General features: G+C 37.3%; 1 protein-coding gene across 1 annotated transcript in view; it reads left to right on the top strand.

Moving 5' to 3' along the window:
* Positions 1 to 3,920: 3,920 nt before the first annotated feature.
* LOC311098817 (delta-type opioid receptor-like) overlaps positions 3,921 to 19,101 on the top strand; it is a gene marked incomplete at both ends in the record, with an annotated part of 55,846 nt that continues 40,665 nt past the window's right edge. Inside the window, one exon of the mRNA XM_084139387.1 lies at positions 3,921 to 4,186. Coding sequence (XP_083995513.1) covers positions 3,921 to 4,186 — 266 coding nt within the window. The remainder of the gene's footprint in view (positions 4,187 to 19,101) is intronic.

Genomic DNA, 19,101 nt, shown 5'->3' with positions numbered 1-19,101 from the left:
CTCCTCCATACTGTTTTCTAGAATCAACACCTTCACTCGTCCACACTGTCTTCTAGAATCAAAACCTCCACTCCTCCACTCCTCCATACTGTCTTCTAGAATCAACACCTCCACTCCTCCACTCCTCCATACTGTTTTCTAGAATCAACACCTCCACTCCTCCACTCCTCCATACTGTTTTCTAGAATCAACACCTCCACTCCCTCCACTCCTCCATACTGTTTTCTAGAATCAACACCTTCACTCGTCCATACTGTCTTCTAGAATCAAAACCTCCACTCCTCCACTCCTCCATACTGTCTTCTAGAATCAACACCTCCACTCCTCCACTCCTCCATACTGTTTTCTAGAATCAACACCTCCACTCCTCCACTCCTCCATACTGTTTTCTAGAATCAACACCTCCACTCCTCCACTCCTCCATACTGTTTTCTAGAATCAACACCTCCACTCCTCCACTCCTCCATACTGTCTTCTAGAATCAACACCTCCACTCCTCCACTCCTCCATACTGTTTTCTAGAATCAACACCTCCACTCCCTCCACTCCTCCATACTGTCTTCTAGAATCAACACCTTCACTCGTCCATACTGTCTTCTAGAATCAAAACCTCCACTCCTCCACTCCTCCATACTGTTTTCTAGAATCAACACCTCCACTCCTCCACTCCTCCATACTGTTTTCTAGAATCAACACCTCCACTCCCTCCACTCCTCCATACTGTTTTCTAGAATCAACACCTTCACTCGTCCATACTGTCTTCTAGAATCAAAACCTCCACTCCTCCACTCCTCCATACTGTCTTCTAGAATCAACACCTCCACTCCTCCACTCCTCCATACTGTCTTCTAGAATCAACACCTCCACTCCTCCACTCCTCCATACTGTTTTCTAGAATCAACACCTCCACTCCCTCCACTCCTCCATACTGTCTTCTAGAATCAACACCTTCACTCGTCCATACTGTCTTCTAGAATCAAAACCTCCACTCCTCCACTCCTCCATACTGTTTTCTAGAATCAACACCTCCACTCCTCCACTCCTCCATACTGTTTTCTAGAATCAACACCTCCACTCCCTCCACTCCTCCATACTGTTTTCTAGAATCAACACCTTCACTCGTCCATACTGTCTTCTAGAATCAAAACCTCCACTCCTCCACTCCTCCATACTGTTTTCTAGAATCAACACCTCCACTCCTCCACTCCTCCATACTGTCTTCTAGAATCAACAGCTTCACTCCTCCACTCCTCCATACTGTTTTCTAGAATCAACACCTCCACTCCTCCACTCCTCCATACTGTCTTCTAGAATCAACACCTCCACTCCTCCATACTATCTTGTAGATTCAACACCTCCACTCCTCCACTCTTCCATACTGTCTTCTAGAATCAACACCTCCACTCCTCCACTCCTCCATACTATCTTGTAGATTCAACACCTCCACTCCTCCACTCCTCCATACTATCTTGTAGAATCAACAGTTTTACTCCTTCACTCCTCCATACTGTCTTCTAGAATAAACACCTCCACTCCTCCATACTATCTTCTAGAATCAACAGTTTTACACCTCCACTCCTCCATACTGTCTTCTAGAATCAACACCCCCACTCCACAATTCCTCCACTACTCCATTCTGTCTTCTCAAATCAACTCCTCCACTCCTCCAATCAACCACACTGTCGACTAGAATCAACACAATCACTCCTTCACTCCTCCATACTGTTTTCTAGAATCAACACCTCCACTCCTCCACTCCTCCATACTGTTTTCTAGAATCAACACCTCCTCCACTCCTCCATACTGTCTTCTAGAATCAACACCTCCACTCCTCCATACTGTCTTCTAGAATCAACACCTCCACTCCTCCACTCCTCCATACTGTCTTCTAGAATCAACACCTCCACTCCTCCATACTGTCTTCTAGAATCAACACCTCCACTCCTCCACTCCTCCATACTGTCTTCTAGAATCAACAACTCTCCTCCAATCCTCCATACTGTCTTCTAGAATCAACACAATCACACCTCCACTCCTCCATACTGTTTTCTAGAATCAACACCTCCACTCCTCCATACTGTCTTCTAGATTCAACACCTCCACTCCTCCACTCCTCCATACTGTCTTCTAGAATCAACACCTCCACTCCTCCATACTGTCTTCTAGAATCAACACCTCCACTCCTCCACTCCTCCATACTGTCTTCTAGAATCAACATTTCCATTCCTCTACTCCTAGATACTGTCTTCTAGAATCAACTAATCCACTCCTCCAAACTGTCTTCTAGAATCAACACAACCACTCCTCCACTCCTCCAAACTGTCTTCTAGAATCAACTAATCCAATCCTCCAAACTGTCTTCTAGATTCAACTAATCCAATCCTCCAAACTGTCTTCTAGAATCAACTAATCCAATCCTCCAAACTGTCTTCTAGATTCAACTAATCCAATCCTCCAAACTGTCTTCTAGAATCAACTAATCCAATCCTCCAAACTGTCTTCTAGAATCAACTAATCCAATCCTCCAAACTGTCTTCTAGAATCAACTAATCCAATCCTCCATACTGTCTTCTAGAATCTAGATATCAGGTAGAGTTACTGAGTGAGGTCCACATGGTAAAGACACAGGTTATATGTTACAGAAGGCATGGGGCTGCATGGTGAGGAAATCCTGTCAACCTGAACATGTGCTCTGTCTCTGTCTTTCCTCAGCCTTAGGTTGCAAACACACAGGCTGGTTGGTTGATGAGGAGATTACTGAATATTGAACTAGTCATTAAATATCACTGGATAAATATACAGACGTGTAGGCTATTATCAACGATAAAACAGTGTTATTACATAGTTACATAGTTTAATTGGGTATACAAAAGAGATATGTTATTGTGCTTACAGACGTGTAGGCTATTATCAATGATAAAACACTGTTACTATATAGTTACATAGTTTAATTTAACAAAGGAGATATGTTTTTGTGCTTGCGCTCTACTTACGGCTGGGGGATTAATATAAATTGATTGAGGAAGGATTAATTAACTCATATTAAAATTGCATTGGGGAAGAATGAATGCAGATTTAGACTACATATTGGAAACTACCATCTTTTCAGTTTTGCTTGCTGCATATAGCCGTGTGTCTCTGTGTGTCTAGGAAGGCTCGTCTTCTCTCAGCTCTGATGTCACTCACTGCAAGCGCCTGAGGCTTGGAGCGCGCCACCGGGGAAGTCAGTGGTGAGTCCATGCGGGGAAATCAGATTGAGAGCGGGTGATACCGGGATAGCTAGCACTACCAGGGTAACCGGTTCTTTTCTGGAAAAGACAGATTTCTCCAGTCAACTTTAAAAGAGGGAGTTATCAAAGGTAAGATTTATGTTATTTGAATGATGGGTGTCCAAGCCTCCTGTAGCTGAGTTGGTAGAGCATGGCTCAGTTGGTAGAGCAGGGTTCAGTTGGTAGAGCAGGGCTCAGTTGGTAGAGCAGGGCTCAGTTGGTAGAGCAGGGCTCAGTTGGTAGAGCAGGGCTCAGTTGGTAGAGCAGGGCTCAGTTGGTAGAGCAGGGCTCAGTTGGTAGAGCAGGGCTCAGTTGGTAGAGCATGGCGTTTGCAACGCCAGGGTTGTGGGTTCGTTTTCCAATTGGGGCCAGTATGAAAAAATGTATGCACTCACTAACTGTAAGTCGCTAAAGAGCGTCTGCTAAATGACTAAGATGTAAAAACATGTGTCCTTGTCCTTGAACGTTTTTCTGTTGAAAATATTATCTTCTGATAAATAGCCTATAGCCTATATTGAAACTTGTACAAACACCTCAACATGCAAATGTCATGTTAATTATTGCAACAACACACCGTTTTAGAATAACACTTTAATCATCAGTGTAACATTCAGTTCGTGTTTCTCCTCTGGCCCGGTTGGTTTCAGCACCATGGCCAGCGCCGGTTCCCAGGACAGTAAAGGAGTGGTGCAGATCTTCAAGCAGGACCAGTGCCCATCCGGTCGCCCCGAGGACTGCCTCCCCAACTTCACAGGGCAGCCCGGTTTCCTGGAGCTGTTCAACTACACGGCTAACGGCAGCTGGCTGGGGGACCCGGAGCCCATGTCGCCCATCATCCCTATTATAGCAGTGATGTACTCTGTAGTGTTTGTGGTCGGACTGGTTGGAAACTGTCTGGTCATGTTTGTCATCATCAGGTGAGTCTAGGATGTTCTGACCAGGTTAGTATACTCCTGTCCCTTACCTGTCTGTTAGTCACCTGTTCTGACCAGGTGAGTCTTCTCCTGTCCCTTTCCTGTATGGTCCATGTGGAGTAAGTTAGTGGTTATAGGCTATGTCATGCATCTAGATGAAGGCATCACTACTTTAGCACAGATCCAAGCATGCAGCCGTGGGAGTTTTTAACCCAGTGCTGGACCATGGTTAGGTGTTTTAATTGTATTTCTTTTTTTTTTCTTTTTTTTAAAGTCAGTTAAGAACAAATTCTTATTTACAATGACGGGCTACCCCGGACAATGCTGGGCCAATTGTGCACTGCCCTGTGGGACTCCCAATCAGGGCCGGGTTGTGATACAGCCTGGAATCGAACCAGGGTCTGTAGTGACACCTCTAGCACTGAGATGTGGTGCCTTAGACTGCTGCGCCACTCGGGAGGTATAATCTATATGAATCACTATTGAAAGAATTCGCCAATAAGCGACTAGGCCCTACTATGCTGCATTACTATGAGGACGTTGTGTGATAGTGTTGGTTCCGGTTTAACTTTCAACTGCTCCAGTGATTCAATGACATGCCATGGAGTTGTCTGAGTTTAGCGCGCGATACTGAGATGCTGTGTGTTTGAAGTTTGTGGACATTCCTTTGCGCCCCCAAGTGGAACACATTCAGAGCCAAAACTGTTAAAATACAGATTTAGATTCTGATTCATTTCACATTTAATAATTTTTCACTGTCAGTGTGCGTGCGCGCGTGTGCATGTGCGTCTGTGTGTGAAATGGATATGATAATGTGGTTCTCTGGATCCTTGATGCCTTTTTTTTGCATCAGAATCCATCAGGATTCTAGAGGTGATGATTGGTAGATTAGTAGAATGGTAGATTAGTAGAATGGTAGATTAATAGAATGGTAGATTAATAGAATGGTAGATTAATAGAATGGTAGGTTAACTTATTGGTAGATTAATAGAATGGTAGATTAATAGAACGGTAGATTGGTAGAATGGTAGATTAGTATAACGGTAGATTGGCAGAATGGTAGAATGGTAGATTGTTATAGTGGAAATGTATAATTCATTGATCCCCTCCGTAAGATCCTATTCCTCACTGTAATGCCAGGGAGGGAGGAAGGGAGAGAGGGAGGAAGAGAGGGAGGAAGAGCGAGAGAGAGGAAGGGAGAGAGGGAGGAAGAGAGAGAGAGAGGAAGGGAGAGAGGGAGGAAGAGCGAGAGAGAGGAAGAGATAGAGAGAGGGAGGAAGGGAGAGAGGGAGGAAGAGAGGGAGGAAGGGAGAGAGGAAGGAAGGGAGAGAGGGAGCAAGAGAGAGAGAGAGGAAGGGAGAGAGGGAGGAAGGGAGAGAGGGAGGAAGAGAGAGAGAGAGGAAGAGAGAGAGAGGAAGGGAGAGAGGGAGGAAGAGGGAGAGAGAGGAAGGGAGAGAGGGAGGAAGAGAGAGAGAGAGGGAGGAAGAGAGGGAGGAAGGGAGAGAGGAAGGAAGGGAGAGAGGGAGCAAGAGAGAGAGGAAGGGAGAGAGGGAGGAAGGGAGAGAGGGAGGGAGGAAGAGAGAGAGAGACAGGAAGGGAGAGAGGGAGGAAGAGAGAGAGAGATGGAGGAAGAGAGGGAGGAAGAGAGAGAGAGAGGAAGGGAGAGAGGGAGGAAGAGAGAGAGATATCATAGTGAGGAGTTGAAAGTTCAAGGGCAGGAAGTAAAGGATCAGAAAACAGGAAGACATAGGAACACATACTTTATTCAAACCGTATGATTGAGTTGCTATAGGAACACATACTTTATTCAAACTGTATGATTGAGTTGCTATAGGAACACATACTTTATTCAAACCGTATGATTGAGTTGCTATAGGAACACATACTTTATTCAAACTGTATGATTGAGTTGCTATAGGAACACATACTTTATTCAAACTGTATGATTGAGTTGCTATAGGAACACATACTTTATTCAAACCGTATGATTGAGTTGCTATAGGAACACATACTTTATTCAAACCGTATGATTGAGTTGCTATAGGAACACATACTTTATTCAAACTGTATGATTGAGTTGCTATAGGAACACATACTTTATTCAAACTGTGTGATTGAGTTGCTATAGGAACACATACTTTATTCAAACTGTATGATTGAGTTGCTATAGTAACACATACTTTATTCAAACTGTGTGATTGAGTTGCTATAGGAACACATACTTTATTCAAACTGTGTGATTGAGTTGCTATAGGAACACATACTTTATTCAAACTGTGTGATTGAGTTGCTATAGGAACACATACTTTATTCAAACTGTATGATTGAGTTGCTATAGGAACACATACTTTATTCAAACTGTATGATTGAGTTGCTATAGGAACACATACTTTATTCAAACTGTATGTTTGAGTTGCTATAGGAACACATACTTTATTCAAACTGTATGATTGAGTTGCTATAGGAACACATACTTTATTCAAACTGTATGATTGAGTTGCTATAGGAACACATACTTTATTCAAACTGTGTGATTGAGTTGCTATAGGAACACATACTTTATTCAAACTGTATGATTGAGTTGCTATAGGAACACATACTTTATTCAAACTGTGTGATTGAGTTGCTATAGGAACACATACTTTATTCAAACTGTATGATTGAGTTGCTATAGGAACACATACTTTATTCAAACTGTGTGATTGAGTTGCTATAGGAACACATACTTTATTCAAACTGTATGATTGAGTTGCTATAGGAACACATACTTTATTCAAACCGTATGATTGGCGTAGCTCTGCCTCTGTAATAAAAGACTCAGCACTCATCAATCAATCAAATGTATTTATAAAGCCCTTTTTACATCAACAGATATCACAAAGTGCTATACAGAAACCCAGCCTAAAGCCCCAAACAGCCAGCAATGCAGAAGCACGGTGGCTAGGAAAAACTCCCTAGAAGGGCAGGAACCTAGGAAGAAACCTAGAGAGGAACCAGGCTCTGAGGGGTGGCCAGTCCCCTTCTGGCTGTGGCGGGTGGAGATTATAAGAGTACATGGCCATTAAGGCCAGATTGTTCTTCAAGATATTCATAGATGACCAGCAGGGTCAAATAATAATCACAGTGGTTATAGAGGGTACAACAGGTCAGTACCTCAGGAGTAAATGTCAGTTAAAATCAAATCAAAAATCAAAATAAAATGTATTTGTCACATGCGGCGAATACAACAGGTGTAGACTTTACTGTGAAATGTTTACTTCCAACAATGCAGAGTTAAAATGAAAGAAAGATTTGCCAATAAAAACAGGAAATAGTAACACAATAAAATAACAGTAATAAGGCTATATACAAGGAGAACCGGTACCGAGTCAATGTTCAGGGGTAGGAAGTAGAGTGCCTTCGGAAAGTATTCAGACCCCTTGACTTTTTCCACATTTTGTTAGGTTACAGCCTTATTTAAAAAAAATCCTCATCAATCTACACACAATACCCCATAATGACAAAGCGAAAACAGGTTTTTATAAATTTTTGCAAATTTATTAACAAATAAAAAAAAGAAATACCTTATTTACATAAATATTCTGACCCTTTGCTATGAGATTCGAAATTGAGCTCAGGTGCATCCTGTTTCCGTTGATCATCCTTGAGATGTTTCTATAACTTGATTGGAGTCCAACTGTGGTAAATTCAATTGATTGGACATGATTTGGAAAGGCACACACCTGTCTATATAAGGTCCCACAGTTGACAGTGCATGTCAGAGCAAAAACCAAACCATGAGGTGGAAGGAATTGGTATAATGGTAGATAGGTATAATGGTATAATGGTATAATGGTAGATAGGTAGAATGGTAGATTCATATATTCTTAGATTAGTAGAGTGATAGATTGGTAGTTTGGTAAAATGGTAGATTGATAGAATGGTGGATAGGTAGAATTGTACATTGGTAGATTGGTAGATTGTTAGAAAGGTAATTTGGTAGAATGGTAGAATGGTAGATTAAGGTATGGGAGATTAGTATAATGGTAGATCAGTTGATTAGTATAATGGTAGATCAGTAGAATAGTAGAATGGTAGATTGGTGGATTGATAGCATGGTAGATTGCTAGATTTGTGGAATGGTAGATTGGTAGATTGGTAGAATTTTAGATTAATAGTATGGTAGTCTGGTAGAATGGTAGATTGGTAGAATTTTAGAATGGTAGAGTGGTAGATCGGTGGAATGGAAGATTGGTAGATTTGTAGAATGGTAGATTGGTAGATTGGTAGGATGGTAAAATGGTAGATTAGTAGTATGATAGATTATTATAATGTTGGAATGGTAGATTGGTGGAATGGTAGATTGGTAGATTGGTAGATTGGTAGAATGGTAGGTTAGTACATTCGTAGAATGGTAGGTTAGTAAATTAGTAGAATAGTAGATTGGTAGAACGGTAGAATGGTAGAATGGTAGATTGGTGGAATGGTGGATTGGTAGATTGGTAGATTCTAGGAATGGTGGAATGATAGATTGGTAGAATTGTAGATTGGTAGATTGGTAGGATGGTAGAATGGTAGATTAATAGTATGGTAGATTAGTGGAATGGTAGAATTGTGGAATTGTAGATTTGTATAATGGTAGATTAGTAATTTGTTAGAATGGTATAGTGGTAGGTTAGTAGATTGGTAGATTGGTAGAATGGTAGATTGGTAGAATGGTAGATTAGTAGAATGGTTGATTAGTAGAATTGTAGAACGGTAGATTGGTAGAATTGTAGATTAGTACATTATTAGAATGGTAGGTTAGTAGATTAGTAGAATGGTAAATTGGTAGAATGTAAATTGGTAGAATGGTAGATTAGTAGAATGGTAGATTGGTAAAATGGTAGATTGGTATAATGGTATAATGGTAGATGTGTAGAATGGTAGATTCGTATATTCTTAGATTAGTAGAGTGATAGATTGGTAGTTTGATAAAATTGTAGATTGATAGAATGGTGGATTGGTAGAATTGTACATTGGTAGATTGTTAGAATGGTAGATTGGTAGAAAGGTAATTTGGTAGAATGGTAGAATGGTAGATTAAGGTTTTGGAGATTAGTAGAATGGTAGATCAGTTGATTAGTAGAATGGTAGATCAGTAGAATAGTAGAATGGTAGATTGGTGGATTGGTAGCATGGTAGATTGGTAGATTTGTGGAATGGTAGATTGATAGATTGTTAGAATTTTAGATTAATAATATGGTAGACTAGTAGAATGGTAGATTGATGGAATTTTAGATTGGTTTAATGGTAGATTAGTAAATTGGTAGAATGGTAGATTGGTAGAATGGTCGATCTGTAGAATGGTAGATTGGTAGAATGATAGGTTGGTAAAATGGTAGATTGGTAGAATTTTAGAATGGTAGAGTGGTAGATCGGTGGAATGGAAGATTGGTAGATTTGTAGAATGGTAGAATGGTAGATTGGTAGGATGGTAGAATGGTAGATTAGTAGTATGATAGATTATTATAATGTTGGAATGGTAGATTGGTGGAATGGTAGATTGGTAGATTGGTAGATTGGTAGAATGGTAGGTTAGTAAATTAGTAGAATAGTAGATTGGTAGAACGGTAGAATGGTAGAATGGTAAATTGGTGGAATGGTGGATTGGTCGATAGATAGATTCTTGGAATGGTGGAATGATAGATAGGTAGAATTGTAGATTGGTAGAATGGTAGAATTTTAGATTAATAGTATGGTAGTCTGGTAGAATGGTAGATTGGTAGAATTTTAGAATGGTAGAGTGGTAGATCGGTGGAATGGAAGATTGGTAGATTTGTAGAATGGTAGATTGGTAGATTGGTAGGATGGTAAAATGGTAGATTAGTAGTATGATAGATTGTTAGAATGTTGGAATGGTAGATTGGTGGAATGGTAGATTGGTAGATTGGTAGATTGGTAGAATGGTAGGTTAGTACATTCGTAGAATGGTAGGTTAGTAAATTAGTAGAATAGTAGATTGGTAGAACGGTAGAATGGTAGAATGGTAGATTGGTGGAATGGTGGATTGGTAGATTGGTAGATTCTTGGAAAGGTGGAATGATAGATTGGTAGAATTGTAGATTGGTAGATTGGTAGGATGGTAGAATGGTAGATTAATAGTATGGTAGATTAGTGGAATGGTAGAATTGTGGAATTGTAGATTTGTATAATGGTAGATTAGTAATTTGTTAGAATGGTATAGTGGTAGGTTAGTAGATTGGTAGATTGGTAGAATGGTAGATTGGTAGAAAGGTAGATTAGTAGAATGGTTGATTAGTAGAATTGTAGAACGGTAGATTGGTAGAATTGTAGATTAGTACATTATTAGAATGTTAGGTTAGTAGATTAGTAGAATGGTAAATTGGTAGAATGTAAATTGGTAGAATGGTAGATTAGTAGAATGTAGATTGGTAGAATGGTAGATTGGTATAATGGTATAATGGTAGATGTGTAGAATGGTAGATTCATATATTCTTAGATTAGTAGAGTGATAGATTGGTAGTTTGATAAAATTGTAGATTGATAGAATGGTGGATTGGTAGAATTGTACATTGGTAGATTGGTAGAATGGGAGATTGGTAGAAAGGTAATTTGGTAGAATGGTAGAATGGTAGATTAAGGTTTTGGAGATTAGTAGAATGGTAGATCAGTTGATTAGTAGAATGGTAGATCAGTAGAATAGTAGAATGGTAGATTGGTGGATTGGTAGCATGGTAGATTGGTAGATTTGTGGAATGGTAGATTGATAGATTGGTAGAATTTTAGATTAATAATATGGTAGACTAGTAGAATGGTAGATTGATGGAATTTTAGATTGGTTTAATGGTAGATTAGTAAATTGGTAGAATGGTAGATTGGTAGAATGGTCGATCTGTAGAATGGTAGATTGGTAGAATGATAGGTTGGTAAAATGGTAGATTGGTAGAATTTTAGAATGGTAGAGTGGTAGATCGGTGGAATGGAAGATTGGTAGATTTGTAGAATGGTAGAATGGTAGATTGGTAGGATGGTAGAATGGTAGATTAGTAGTATGATAGATTATTATAATGTTGGAATGGTAGATTGGTGGAATGGTAGATTGGTAGATTGGTAGATTGGTAGAATGGTAGGTTAGTAAATTAGTAGAATAGTAGATTGGTAGAACGGTAGAATGGTAGAATGGTAAATTGGTGGAATGGTGGATTGGTAGATAGATAGATTCTTGGAATGGTGGAATGATAGATAGGTAGAATTGTAGATTGGTAGAATGGTAGATTGGTAGGATGGTAGAATGGTAGATTAATAGTATGGTAGATTAGTGGAATGGTAGAGTTGTTGAATTGAGATTGGAATAATGGTAGATTAGTAATTTGTTACAATGGTAGAATGGTAGGTTAGTAGATTGGTAGAATGGTAGAAGGGTAGAATAGTAGAATGGTAGATTAGTAGAATGGTAAATTGGTAGAATGTATATTGGTAGAATGGTAGATTATTAGGATGAGAGATTGGTAGATTGTTGGAATGGTAGATTGGTAAAATGGTAGAATGGTAGATAGGTAGAATGGTAGATACATATATCTTAGATTAGTAGAGTGATAGATTGGTAGTTTGGTAAAATGGTAGATTGATAGAATGGTGGATTGGTAGAATTTTACATTAGTAGATTGTTAGAATGGTAGATTAGTAGAATGGTAGATTGGTAGAATGGTAGAACAGTAGATTGGTAGATTGGTAGATTGTTGGAATGGTATATTGGTAGGATGGAGGAATGGTAGATTGGTAGAATGGCATATTGGTATGATGGTAGAATGGTAGATTAGTAATTTGTTAGAATGGTATAGTGGTAGGTTAGTAGATTGGTAGATTGGTAGAATGGTAGATTGGTAGATTAGTAGAATGGTCGATTAGTAGAATTGTAGAACGGTAGATTGGTAGAATTGTAGATTAGTACATTATTAGAATGGTAGGTTAGTAGATTAGTAGAATGGTAAATTGGTAGAATGTAGATTGGTAGAATGGTAGATTAGTAGAATGGTAGATTGGTAAAATGGTAGATTGGTATAATGGTATAATGGTAGATGTGTAGAATGGTAGATTCATATATTCTTAGATTAGTAGAGTGATAGATTGGTAGTTTGATAAAATTGTAGATTGATAGAATGGTGGATAAGTAGAATTGTACATTGGTAGATTGGTAGAATGGTAGATTGGTAGAAAGTTAATTTGGTAGAATGGTAGAATGGTAGATTAAGGTTTTGGAGATTAGTAGAATGGTAGATCAGTTGATTAGTAGAATGGTAGATCAGTAGAATAGTAGAATGGTAGATTGGTGGATTGGTAGCATGGTAGATTGGTAGATTTGTGGAATGGTAGATTGATAGATTGGTAGAATTTTAGATTAATAGTATGGTAGACTAGTAGAATGGTAGATTGGTGGAATTTTAGATTGGTTTAATGGTAGATTAGTAAATTGGTAGAATGGTAGATTGGTAGAATGGTCGATCTGTAGAATGGTAGATTGGTAGAATGATAGGTTGGTAAAATGGTAGATTGGTAGAATTTTAGAATGGTAGAGTGGTATATCGGTGGAATGGAAGATTGGTAGATTTGTAGAATGGTAGAATGGTAGATTGGTAGGATGGTAGAATGGTAGATTAGTAGTATGATAGATTATTATAATGTTGGAATGGTAGATTGGTGGAATGGTAGATTGGTAGATTGGTAGATTGGTATAATGGTAGGTTAGTAAATTAGTAGAATAGTAGATTGGTAGAACGGTAGAATGGTAGAATGGTAGATTGGTGGAATGGTGGATTGGTAGATAGATAGATTCTTGGAATGGTGGAATGATAGATAGGTAGAATTGTAGATTGGTAGAATGGTAGATTGGTAGGATGGTAGAATGGTAGATTAATAGTATGGTAGATTAGTGGAAAGGTAGAGTTGTTGAATTGAGATTGGTATAATGGTAGATTAGTAATTTGTTACAATGGTAGAATGGTAGGTTAGTAGATTGGTAGAATGGTAGAAGGGTAGATTAGTAGAATTGTAGAATGGTAGAATGGTAAATTGGTAGAATGTATATTGGTAGAATGGTAGATTATTAGGATGAGAGATTTGTAGATTGTTGGAATGATAGATTAGTAGAATGGTAGATTGTTAGAATGGTAGATTGGTAAAATGGTAGAATGGTAGATAGGTAGAATGGTAGATACATATATCTTAGATTAGTAGAGTGATATATTGGTAGTTTGGTAAAATGGTAGATTGATAGAATGGTGGATTGGTAGAATTTTACATTAGTAGATTGTTAGAATGGTAGATTAGTAGAATGGTAGATTGGTAGAATGGTAGAACAGTAGATTGGTAGATTGGTAGATTGTTGGAATGGTATATTGGTAGGTTGGAGGAATGGTAGATTGGTAGAATGGCATATTGGTATGATGGTAGAATGGTAGATTAGTAATTTGTTAGAATGGTATAGTGGTAGGTTAGTAGATTGGTAGATTGGTAGAATGGTAGATTGGTAGAATGGTAGATTAGTAGAATGGTCGATTAGTAGAATTGTAGAACAGTAGATTGGTAGAATTGTAGATTAGTACATTATTAGAATGTTAGGTTAGTAGATTAGTAGAATGGTAAATAGGTAGAATGTAGATTGGTAGAATGGTAGATTAGTAGAATGGTAGATTGGTAGAATGGTAGATTGGTAGAATGGTATAATGGTAGATGTGTAGAATGGTAGATTCATATATTCTTAGATTAGTAGAGTGATAGATTGGTAGTTTGATAAAATTGTAGATTGATAGAATGGTGGATAAGTAGAATTGTACATTGGTAGATTGGTAGAATGGTAGATTGGTAGAAAGGTAATTTGGTAGATTGGTGGATTGGTAGCATGGTAGATTGGTAGATTTGTGGAATGGTAGATTGATAGATTGGTAGAATGTTAGATTAATAGTATGGTAGACTAGTAGAATGGTAGATTGGTGGAATTTTAGATTGGTTTAATGGTAGATTAGTAAATTGGTAAAATGGTAGATTTATGAATGGTCGATCTGTAGAATGGTAGATTGGTAGAATGATAGGTTGGTAAATGGTAGATTGGTAGAATTTTAGAATGGTAGAGTGGTAGATCGGTGGAATGGAAGATTGGTAGATTTGTAGAATGGTAGAATGGTAGATTGGTAGGATGGTAGAATTGTAGATTAGTAGTATGATAGATTATTATAATGTTGGAATGGTAGATTGGTAGATTGGTAGATTGGTAGAATGGTAGGTTAGTAAATTAGTAGAATAGTAGATTGGTAGAACGGTAGAATGGTAGAATGGTAGATTGGTGGAATGGTGGATTGGTAGATAGATAGATTCTTGGAATGGTGGAATGATAGATAGGTAGAATTGTAGATTGGTAGAATGGTAGATTGGTAGGATGGTAGAATGGTAGATTAATAGTATGGTAGATTAGTGGAATGGTAGAGTTGTTGAATTGAGATTGGTATAATGGTAGATTAGTAATTTGTTACAATGGTAGAATGGTAGGTTAGTAGATTGGTAGAATGGTAAAAGGGTAGATTAGTAGAATTGTAGAATGGTAGAAAAGTAAATTGGTAGAATGTATATTGGTAGAATGGTAGATTATTAGGATGAGAGATTGGTAGATTGTTGGAATGGTAGATTAGTAGAATGGTAGATTGTTAGAATGGTAGATTGGTAAAATGGTAGAATGGTAGATAGGTAGAATAGTAGATACATATATCTTAGATTAGTAGAGTGATAGATTGGTAGTTTGGTAAAATGTTAGATTGATAGAATTGTGGATTTGTAAAATTTTACATTAGTAGATTGTTAGAATGGTAGATTAGTAGAATGGTAGATTGGTAGAATGGTAGAACAGTAGATTGGTAGATTGGTAGATTGTTGGAATGGTATATTGGTAGGTTGGAGGAATGGTAGATTGGTAGAATGGCATATTGGTATGATGGTAGAATGGTAGATTAGTAATTTGTTAGAATGGTATAGTGGTAGGTTAGTAGATTGGTAGATTGGTAGAATGGTAGATTGGTAGAATGGTAGATTAGTAGAATGGTCGATTAGTAGAATTGTAGAACAGTAGATTGGTAGAATTGTAGATTAGTACATTATTAGAATGTTAGGTTAGTAGATTAGTAGAATGGTAAATAGGTAGAATGTAGATTGGTAGAATGGTAGATTAGTAGAATGGTAGATTGGTATAATGGTATAATGGTAGATGTGTAGAATGGTAGATTCATATATTCTTAGATTAGTAGAGTGATAGATTGGTAGTTTGATAAAATTGTAGATTGATAGAATGGTGGATAAGTAGAATTGTACATTGGTAGATTGGTAGAATGGTAGATTGGTAGAAAGGTAATTTGGTAGATTGGTGGATTGGTAGCATGGTAGATTGGTAGTTTGGTAAAATGGTAGATTGATAGAATGGTGGATTGGTAGAATTTTACATTAGTAGATTGTTAGAATGGTAGATTAGTAGAATGGTAGATTGGTAGAATGGTAGAACAGTAGATTGGTAGATTGGTAGATTGTTGGAATGGTATATTGGTAGGTTGGAGGAATGGTAGATTGGTAGAATGGCATATTGGTATGATGGTAGAATGGTAGATTAGTAATTTGTTAGAATGGTATAGTGGTAGGTTAGTAGATTGGTAGATTGGTAGAATGGTAGATTGGTAGAATGGTAGATTAGTAGAATGGTCGATTAGTAGAATTGTAGAACAGTAGATTGGTAGAATTGTAGATTAGTACATTATTAGAATGTTAGGTTAGTAGATTAGTAGAATGGTAAATAGGTAGAATGTAGATTGGTAGAATGGTAGATTAGTAGAATGGTAGATTGGTAGAATGGTAGATTGGTAGAATGGTATAATGGTAGATGTGTAGAATGGTAGATTCATATATTCTTAGATTAGTAGAGTGATAGATTGGTAGTTTGATAAAATTGTAGATTGATAGAATGGTGGATAAGTAGAATTGTACATTGGTAGATTGGTAGAATGGTAGATTGGTAGAAAGGTAATTTGGTAGATTGGTGGATTGGTAGCATGGTAGATTGGTAGATTTGTGGAATGGTAGATTGATAGATTGGTAGAATGTTAGATTAATAGTATGGTAGACTAGTAGAATGGTAGATTGGTGGAATTTTAGATTGGTTTAATGGTAGATTAGTAAATTGGTAAAATGGTAGATTTATGAATGGTCGATCTGTAGAATGGTAGATTGGTAGAATGATAGGTTGGTAAATGGTAGATTGGTAGAATTTTAGAATGGTAGAGTGGTAGATCGGTGGAATGGAAGATTGGTAGATTTGTAGAATGGTAGAATGGTAGATTGGTAGGATGGTAGAATTGTAGATTAGTAGTATGATAGATTATTATAATGTTGGAATGGTAGATTGGTAGATTGGTAGATTGGTAGAATGGTAGGTTAGTAAATTAGTAGAATAGTAGATTGGTAGAACGGTAGAATGGTAGAATGGTAGATTGGTGGAATGGTGGATTGGTAGATAGATAGATTCTTGGAATGGTGGAATGATAGATAGGTAGAATTGTAGATTGGTAGAATGGTAGATTGGTAGGATGGTAGAATGGTAGATTAATAGTATGGTAGATTAGTGGAATGGTAGAGTTGTTGAATTGAGATTGGTATAATGGTAGATTAGTAATTTGTTACAATGGTAGAATGGTAGGTTAGTAGATTGGTAGAATGGTAGAAGGGTAGATTAGTAGAATTGTAGAATGGTAGAAAAGTAAATTGGTAGAATGTATATTGGTAGAATGGTAGATTATTAGGATGAGAGATTGGTAGATTGTTGGAATGGTAGATTAGTAGAATGGTAGATTGTTAGAATGGTAGATTGGTAAAATGGTAGAATGGTAGATAGGTAGAATAGTAGATACATATATCTTAGATTAGTAGAGTGATAGATTGGTAGTTTGGTAAAATGTTAGATTGATAGAATGGTGGATTTGTAAAATTTTACATTAGTAGATTGTTAGAATGGTAGATTAGTAGAATGGTAGATTGGTAGAATGGTAGAACAGTAGATTGGTAGATTGGTAGATTGTTGGAATGGTATATTGGTAGGTTGGAGGAATGGTAGATTGGTAGAATGGCATATTGGTATGATGGTAGAATGGTAGATTAGTAATTTGTTAGAATGGTATAGTGGTAGGTTAGTAGATTGGTAGATTGGTAGAATGGTAGATTGGTAGAATGGTAGATTAGTAGAATGGTCGATTAGTAGAATTGTAGAACAGTAGATTGGTAGAATTGTAGATTAGTACATTATTAGAATGTTAGGTTAGTAGATTAGTAGAATGGTAAATAGGTAGAATGTAGATTGGTAGAATGGTAGATTAGTAGAATGGTAGATTGGTAGAATGGTAGATTGGTATAATGGTATAATGGTAGATGTGTAGAATGGTAGATTCTTATATTCTTAGATTAGTAGAGTGATAGATTGGTAGTTTGATAAAATTGTAGATTGATAGAATGGTGGATAAGTAGAATTGTACATTGGTAGATTGGTAGAATGGTAGATTGGTAGAAAGGTAATTTGGTAGATTGGTGGATTGGTAGCATGGTAGATTGGTAGATTTGTTGAATGGTAGATTGATAGATTGTTAGAATGTTAGATTAATAGTATGGTAGACTAGTAGAATGGTAGATTGGTGGAATTTTAGATTGGTTTAATGGTAGATTAGTAAATTGGTAAAATGGTAGATTTATGAATGGTCGATCTGTAGAATGGTAGATTGGTAGAATGATAGGTTGGTAAAATGGTAGATTGGTAGAATTTTAGAATGGTAGAGTGGTAGATCGGTGGAATGGAAGATTGGTAGATTTGTAGAATGGTAGAATGGTAGATTGGTAGGATGGTAGAATGGTAGATTAGTAGTATGATAGATTATTATAATGTTGGAATGGTAGATTGGTGGAATGGTAGATTGGTAGATTGGTAGATTGGTAGAATGGTAGGTTAGTAAATTAGTAGAATAGTAGATTGGTAGAACGGTATAATGGTAGAATGGTAGATTGGTGGAATGGTGGATTGGTAGATAGATAGATTCTTGGAATGGTGGAATGATAGATAGGTAGAATTGTAGATTGGTAGAATGGTAGATTGGTAGGATGGTAGAATGGTAGATTAATAGTATGGTAGATTAGTGGAATGGTAGAGTTGTTGAATTGAGATTGGTATAATGGTAGATTAGTAATTTGTTACAATGGTAGAATGGTAGGTTAGTAGATTGGTAGAATGGTAGAAGGGTAGATTAGTAGAATTGTAGAATGGTAGAATGGTAAATTGGTAGAATGTATATTGGTAGAATGGTAGATTATTAGGATGAGAGATTGGTAGATTGTTGGAATGGTAGATTAGTAGAATGGTAGATTGTTAGAATGGTAGATTGGTAAAATGGTAGAATGGTAGATAGGTAGAATTGTAGATACATATATCTTAGATTAGTAGAGTGATAGATTGGTAGTTTGGTAAAATGGTAGATTGATAGAATGGTGGATTTGTAAAATTTTACATTAGTAGATTGTTAGAATGGTAGATTAGTAGAATGGTAGATTGGTAGAATGGTAGAACAGTAGATTGGTAGATTGGTAGATTGTTGGAATGGTATATTGGTAGGTTGGAGGAATGGTAGATTGGTAGAATGGCATATTGGTATGATGGTAGAATGGTAGATTAGTGGTATGGTAGATTAGTAGAATGGTAGTTTGGTGGAATGGTAGATTTGTCAATTGGTAGATTAGTAGAATTGTAGATTGGTAGAATGGTACATTGGTAGAATGGTGGAGTGGTATATTAGTAGAATGGTAGAATGGAAAATTGCTAGATTCGTAGAATTGTAGATTAGTAGATTGGTAGATTTTTAGAATGGTAG

The sequence above is a fragment of the Coregonus lavaretus genome (genome assembly GCF_964263955.1).
Source record: "Coregonus lavaretus genome assembly, chromosome: 23".
NCBI classification, from domain to species: Eukaryota; Metazoa; Chordata; class Actinopteri; order Salmoniformes; family Salmonidae; genus Coregonus; species Coregonus lavaretus.
Note: the sequence above shows the minus strand (reverse complement) of the source record. Positions and strands in the feature narration are given on the sequence as shown.